This window comes from Microtus oregoni, unplaced genomic scaffold (genome assembly GCF_018167655.1).
Source record: "Microtus oregoni isolate MIOR12 unplaced genomic scaffold, Mior012 000053F_ref0000044, whole genome shotgun sequence".
NCBI classification, from domain to species: Eukaryota; Metazoa; Chordata; class Mammalia; order Rodentia; family Cricetidae; genus Microtus; species Microtus oregoni.
In genome coordinates, this window is record NW_024543829.1 from 9,830,660 (window position 1) to 9,838,258 (window position 7,599).

At 50.8% G+C, this 7,599-nt stretch overlaps 1 protein-coding gene across 4 annotated transcripts in view; it reads left to right on the plus strand.

Moving 5' to 3' along the window:
• Ncald (neurocalcin delta) overlaps window positions 1–7,599 on the plus strand; it is a 345,789-nt gene extending 338,190 nt beyond the window's left edge. For all 4 annotated transcript variants that reach the window (XM_041637607.1, XM_041637606.1, XM_041637608.1 and 1 more), the window contains 2 exons: window positions 2,136–2,241; window positions 5,085–7,599. In XM_041637607.1, the coding sequence (XP_041493541.1) occupies window positions 2,136–2,241; window positions 5,085–5,182 (204 nt within the window). In that variant the 3' untranslated portion in view covers window positions 5,183–7,599. The remainder of the gene's footprint in view (window positions 1–2,135; window positions 2,242–5,084) is intronic.

Below are 7,599 nucleotides of genomic sequence, written 5' to 3' on the forward strand. Positions count from 1 at the left end.
AGGAGACAAGGGCTTTCAAGACAACTACTAAGACATTGCTGGGGTGCCTGTTCCCATCTACACAGTGATCCCTGAAAGGTAGGGCACTTTTGGGGTGCAGTGTGGTATCCTCCAAGCTCCTTTCTAAAAGACGGGTGAGCTGTGGGAGGACCAAGCTGATCAAATACTTCTCTTTTTAAAGCCTTATGCTTTCTCCATGTTTGCCTCCATTGTGGGCCCTTGGGGAGGCCTGCCCCAACCTCGTCATTACAATCCTAACATCCCATCATGCCACAGTCACCTTTGCACGCTCCACAGCACTCTTACACTCATCCTGTGTGCCAGACATGCAAGGTCCTGCATGCAAGGGCGTCTGCCAGCTTTGGTTCATAGTAAAAACCCCAGAGGACAAAGGCAGAGCCAGGCCCAGCTCCTGGTGTGGCGTACTCACACAGAAACCTTCTGGTGAATGAGAGAGCTGGGTAAATGAATGGAACTGAGAACGGGGGGGGGGGGGGGGGGGGGAGGGGGGGGGATCAACTAAGGGCAGGGTCAAGTGTCTGCAGGACCTTCCAAATCTGTAAGTCCCTGCATTTGTCTGCGGTGTTGGCAGATAAGCATCGTGGAGGGGGGGGACGCTATTGGCAGCTGTTGGCAGATTCAGAACCTTTAGTGAGTTTTGCAGAATGTTAAACTTTATATACAAATGCGCGTTTACAGAGGCAGAGAGAAGTGGAAGGGAAAGGAAGGCAACGGAGGCTCTGAGGACAGAGAGGGACATTGCACAGAGAAGCACCCTAGGAGGAAAGCGAGAGAAGGCAGCTAGGTGGGGACAGCCACTCTGGAACAAAATCTCTACACAAGACCTTCCAGTAGCACCAGCGGTGGCGTGTTGAGCGGCTAGGTGTGACTGCCACAGTCACAGAAGGAGGGTGTCCTGGCCAACCACACTTTAGTGTAAGTGGAATGAAACGATCCCAAATAGGCTACAATGGAGCTGTTTGTGCAGAGGAAGGCGATCAATCACCCACTGAGATGGAAGGGGAACATGCCTGGCTTCCCGCAGGACGGTCACATACCCATCTATCCTAGTACTTGAGTCAGGGTTGGGGGCGGGCAGTCAAACTCTCAGATGAGAAAGGCGTGTGAATGAAGCCCCTGACCCAGGAAACCCAAACACATGACCAAGCTGGTGGGAACTGACAGCGACCTCAGGAGAGCATCTCCCAAGATGCTCCTGGGACCAGTCACCAACACAAGCAAAGCAGCCTCAGCAGAGATACAAGCAGATCTGAAAGAGATCATAGTTCCTGGAAAACAAGCCCTTCCTTTGTTTATAAAATGGTCCTCAGCTGACACCTCTGCAAGTCCTGAGGTGGCCAAGGCCTGTCCTGGGAAGAAGCTGTGCTGCTGTAAACTGACGGGAGAGGGGGGCTGAGGTCCAGATACAATGTTGTTACTGCTGAGGTCAGATATGGCACTACTGTTGCTGCTCTGAGATTCCTGAGCTTATGAGCTCATAAAGATGCTTAGTGTGGTGTGTGTGTAGTGTATTGTGGTATGTGTGTGCATGGTGTGGTGTAGTGTGTATGTGTGTATGTATGTATGTGTGTGTGTAGTGTGCTGTGGTGTGTGGGGGGGGTTGATATGTGTGCATGGTGTTTGTGTAGTGTGTGGGGGTGGGTATTTTGCCAATGGTTCCATCTTGCATTAGTCTGGAGTTAACCAGAAAGCGTAGAGATCTCAGCTTCCCCACTTTAAACAATCGCTCCCTCTGTGGCCAGCAGCTCAGATAAAGTGCTACAGCCATAGGAGTGATACAGATGAGGCCTGAGAGAGACGGCCGACTGGGTGCAGGGAAGGGTCACTATGCCCCTCTCACAAGCACCACTCAGATTTTAACCTAGCCGCCGGGAACGCCTTGACGCATTTACCTCAGTGCAGCTAGCAGTTGTAGTCTTTTTGCCAGTTGGCACTGCCGAGAGCATCACTGGTGACAACGTGTTCTGCTGGCCTTGCTTCTGCAAGGGGTGACACGTCCTGTCCTCTAGCAAAGCCTGGGGGCAGATGCAGCTCCCCCAGCACTGGCACTTGGTAAAGCTACCGTGGGTTTGAACCATGCTGCCACATCACCACCCTGTCGCTTCTGTCCCTAGGCAATCTACAAAATGGTGTCCTCTGTCATGAAAATGCCTGAAGATGAATCAACCCCAGAGAAAAGGACAGAAAAGATCTTCCGCCAGATGGACACCAACAGAGATGGTAGGAGGCTGGAGGGCTTGGCTTGGGCTGGGCTGTTGGTGGGGTCCAGGCAGGGCATCTCCACTAGAGGGACCTGACACAAGGTGCTCTGTGAGAGCCACCTGGCCTGGACAGAAGGAGCAGAGATGGGTGGACCCCAGAGCTGGGTGGACGCTAGAGCTTGGTGGACCCCGGAGCTGGGTGGACCCCAAGCTGGGTGGACCCCAGAGCAAACCGCGGAGCTGGGTAGAGAGGGTGCTGCGATAAATGGATGCACAAACCAAAGCCGACAGGAAAGCTGAGTTCAAACAAAACAGACAAGTCTGGTGTGGTGGTGACAGGCAGACCACATGTTTGAGGACAGCATGGGCTCCGCAAGGAAACCGTATCTGTAAAATAAGTAAATATAAAAATGATTTCTGTACATGTGACTGTCACACAGAAAGCACGAGACCCAAACAACTGAGAAACAGTGACTTCTTTTTGGCATAACTATGCCTGTATGCTTTTTCTGGGGCATGGCTTCCGCTAAGGGCTTGCTTGTTATTCAACTTTAGTTCAAAACTATTTTGGCATTCTTACTTTTCATGCCAAACCTTGAAATGCTATCCAGAAGTACCTGAGTTTATGGTGCTAAGTCAAGGCTGACCCAGTGTCAAAAGCTTCACAGCTCTTTAAAAATTTCTATCCATTTATTATTTATGTGTATGTAGAAGCATGCCCATATGAGTGTGTGTGTACCACAGTGGTCAGAAAAGGGTATATGACCCCTGGGAACTGGAGCTACAGGTGGGTGTGATCTGCCCAACATGGGTGCTGGGAATCAAACCCCGGTCCTCTGCAAGAGCAGTAAGTGGTCTTGACCGCTGGGCCATCTCTCCAGACCCTCATTTTTAAAATGTAAATTTTATTTTCTTAATTATGCTGTGTGTGATATTAGACATCTTATTACATGACCTGTCTGTGCACGCATGGAGGTCAGAGGACAGCTTCATGGGGTCAGTTTCTCTCCCTTCACCTTTACGTAGGTTTCAGGGGTCACATTTGGGTCTTCAGGTTTGTGCAGCAGACACATTTACCCAGTGAGCCGTCTCTCTGGCCCCAGGTCTACAGCTCTTGGTACTTAGCAAGTCTCCTCAGCGGTGCAGAAATGAGCCAGGCCCAGCTTCACATGCTGTGTCCAAGAGAAGGGTCCGCATACAGCAAGCCGGGCACCAGCTCCCTGCGAATCTTGGGTTGTGAGGTACAAGCCTGTCTGTTTGCTGTCTCCTCAACAGAGTGGCCTCACCTATTCCCCTCACGTGCCTCGATTCACAGCACGTCATTTGTTTTGCAGAGTTCAAGCAAACATGGGGTTGTTTTAACAGCTAATGAACTTGCTGATGTTGAACCACAGGTTCTTGTAGTCTGGGGAGCATGGTGGCTTTAAAATCCAGCCTTCTCCTGAGAGAAAGATTAAAGGATGGGAGACAAACCACCTCTAATATGTGGCTCACAGGCGATGGCAGAGTCTCGCCACTGGTACTGTTTCTACAGGACCGAAGGGCCCTGGCTGGGTTACTGTTCCCAACGCAGCTGACAACACTGCCCCAGCTTTGCTAACAAAAGATTTGTTTAAATAAAGAAAGCTATAGGGATGGAAGCAGAAGGGAAGGAGAAGTAGGGATTGCTGAGCACCTGGAAAATGCACTGCTTTAGCTCAGGCCTTGGCTTCAGGGCATCGGGGCTGAGTCTGCTGTCCCTTCTCACCAGGAGAGCAGACTTCACATAAAGCCTGCTGCCATCATAAGTGTTCTTAGTTAAGTCTTTGCATTTCACTTCTGGCCTCTGCAGCTACAGGCAAGTCAACATGGGCGTCTGCGCAAGAGGGCAGAGAATTTATGTTGGGTACCAAGTGTTCTAGAGCTTGTGGTTCCTGCTGCCGGCGCCTGAGACTTCAAGGCGTTCAAATGGTACTTCTGCTCCCATCACCTCAGGCTCAGCCTGCAGTCCCTGAGCTGAGGAGGCCCTGAAGTGCACGGGCCTGGAGGAGCCTGCCAGGCCTGGTACCTGTCTCTGGAAGTGTGGATAGGAAAGGAAGGGCCAAGCTGGGCAAAGGTGCCTAGGAGTTCTGTTCCCAACTGACCAGTGAATGAGTCCCTTCATTCAAAGGGCCACTATGGATGTGACAGGAATGGGGAACACAGCCCCTGACCACTTCTCCACGATGACAATGACACAGAACCCTGACTGGAAGAAAGTTGAGGAAAAGGAGGGATACCAGGATCCAAGTTCCTGAGGTGGCAGAGGCAAGAGGTCTAGCGCATAAAGGAAGCCCGGGCTAATAGTAAGAGTCCATATCAAAAAAAGGAAGAAAAGAAGTGGGGGGAAAACAGGTCCCTGGCTTCCATCTCAAGCCACCTGGGTCGAGGGACCAGTGGGTCACCCTCTATCTAGAACACATTCCTTTATTCTCCTTTGGATGAAGACACTATTGCCTTCAAACACTTGTTCAGAAGAACCTACATTCCTGCTCTGCCCACGCACACCTGTGCACAGCAACCAAAAACTTCATGGCCACAGCCCTGCATCTCAAGAGCCTGCAACTCAAATGAGGGGGCGGGGGGGGATACTCATTCTTCAGGCACTGAGTGGGCCCCTCCAGGTAGGCAGAGGCAGAAGAGCAGAGATTCAGATCAGGGTGAGCCAACACCCTCTCCAAGCCGTGGGTCCTGGTCGTGGTAGCTGATGTCATGGCGAGCAGAGAAGTGGGGTCCCTTCCTCATGATCTCCTGGCTTCTAGGGAGGGACGCCGTGGGCTCCTGCTGCTCCCGTACAGCACCAAGGGCTGTGGGCTTGCACTCACTGGTCCTCTTGCTTTCTAGGAAAGCTCTCCCTGGAAGAATTCATCCGAGGGGCCAAGAGCGACCCATCCATCGTGCGTCTCCTACAGTGCGACCCCAGCAGTGCTGGCCAGTTCTGAGCCGTGCACCCCAAGGACGCTACAGCTGCTTGTGTCTTCTGATTAGCGTTGAAACTTTTTTTTTTTTTTGGCCAAACAATATTGATGGTGACACTGTCCCCTCTTGGGTCAGATGTGCCCTCCTGTGACACCTTTGCCTCTTGCTTCTTTTGTCGTGGATGCTTTGGGGGGATGCCCAGAGCCCCGTGTGCTGTGGAGAGCATGAGCACACTTTGTGGTGTCCCTGCCAGATGACTTTTTATCTTACCATTATCTCCACCCCCTTTGATTGTAATGTCTCTATCTTAAAACCCAAGGCTTTGGGGGCAAGAGAAGGGAATTCCACCCAGCGCATAGGGGCTCTGTTTGAAAGACAGAAGAAGAGGTTATTACAGGGAGCTGGGACATTACCACAAGAGGCTCACTCCCCTCTCTACCCCAGCAGGCTGTAGTTTCTAAGCTGTGAACATTTCAAGGTAAATTAACAGAGGAGATGCAGGAAGACGGCTCAGCTATTTTTTTCCCACAGGTTTACACGAGTTGAGCTAATACGAGTTTCTTTGAAAAATCGGACACAGATGGTAACATTCTAAAACCAGACCCATCTAACTGCCTACTTGTGATTTATAAAAAGACTGCTGTATATAAAACATTGGGTATTGCAGACCAAATCAAGTGTTTTGCCTTGTAAATGCATGTCTAGTGATTGCTGATACAATCTTACTCCCGAAGACTATTCTTAGTAGCTGATCATGAAGCCAGCCACAATGAATGTCAATGTCTTTGCACAAATGTACCCAGTCAACAAGTATATTTTATATACTCTGTAAAATTACGAAGGAATGACGGATGACAAAGGCCCAGCTTTGATGTTTGAATGGTTTTCCGGAGTCAAGGAGGCTGGAGGACATGAGGAAGGCAGTTTTCCAAGCGTCTTTTCCGGCACCCACAGCTCCACACGGACAGGGGCCAAGGCCCAGCAACGCACCAGCGGCGAATGCAGGCGTGATGCGTTTCTAAGCAGATGAATGTTCAATAGACTCGAAAAACAAACAGGACTTCCTAACAGTTTGACCCACATCCTTGGTGGGGGAGCCAGATCTAGAATGTTCATTTTTCCTGCCCGCAGGTGTCCTTCAAAGAGTCAGTTGTAGGACAGCTAGGTAATTCACCCACTCCAAGAGCCAGCGAGGGGGCCTGCAGTATCCAAGGCCCATGGGGATCCCTCACCGCGTCACTCACATACACTGCTTTGGAATGAGGGCTGGGAATAGGAACTTCTGGCCCCTGGCAAGCCAAAGCCCCACAAACAGCTCAAGGGTGTCTGTGCGGAACCTGCTTAAGAGGAGGCAGGAAGGTCTCTGTCTGCTGCCAAGCCACTTCCTGTAGAACAAGAACCGCATAAAGATAAACCTGACCGCAGGGACAGTGTGCCGAGAGGTTCCTGCCAGCCTGTAGCCTCCCCCCCCGCCCCCGCCCCCATGACACTCATACCTGGCAGAAGTTCAAACTTGAATGGTGGATTAAAATGAATCACTTCATAGGTTGAAATTTTGAGACCTAGATTTTGTAATCTTAATTTTTCCTAGTGTTGTTTCCTCACATTTTGTACCAAGGCTTGCCAAATCCTGTGGGCCAGATGGCAAAGTCTGCTTTTGAGCAGCAGAATGAACCCAAATTGTAGAAAAGACCCAGCACAGCGGTCACTGGGAACTGGACTCACACAGCCCTCTCTGAACTGAGGACTTGATTCCTCTGTCTGGTCTGATGAGTGTCATCAGTGTTGGAGAATCCTCAAGGGGCCGCCTCCAGCTGAGTCAGAATTGGGTTTCCTAGAACTCAGAGCCAGTGTGGGAACTAGAAAAAGTGACTTCCAGCTATAGGGAAACGAAGAGCCTGAGGCATAGGTTGTGAGCCCTGCGGTCCCCAGAAGGCATGCAGAGTATCAGAAATGGCTAGCCACACAGACACAACACACCAGGGCCGTTTTCTCCCCTCTTCTCTTTCCCACCTCTCCTCACACAGGTATGGGCATTCCTAACTTTATGCATTTTGACCAAGGGACTTCATAGCACCCAGACAGCTGGGTGCCTGAAGACACATCCCTCCGGTGAGGCATTGCTCCGGCTGCGTCCTGGGGTAGCTGGAGGAAGTGGAGTCTGATTTGTTTCCAGTAGAGGCAGCCTGTGCTGTCCACGGGGCAGGACTAAATGGCGTATGACTTGAAGGACGCTTCAAAGTTGACTGTTCATACCTCGCTTAAGATGGAGAAGGGTGCTGTGAGTGCTCTGGCACCCCAGCAGTACACCCAGGGGGACTGTCTACAAATGAATTTAATAATATGTATGTCATACTACGTGGTGTGGTCCCGTTCTCAGTTGATTGTATAGCTCTTGCCTGGCATTAAAGCATGTTAGTTATTTAATATCGTTGTCTGG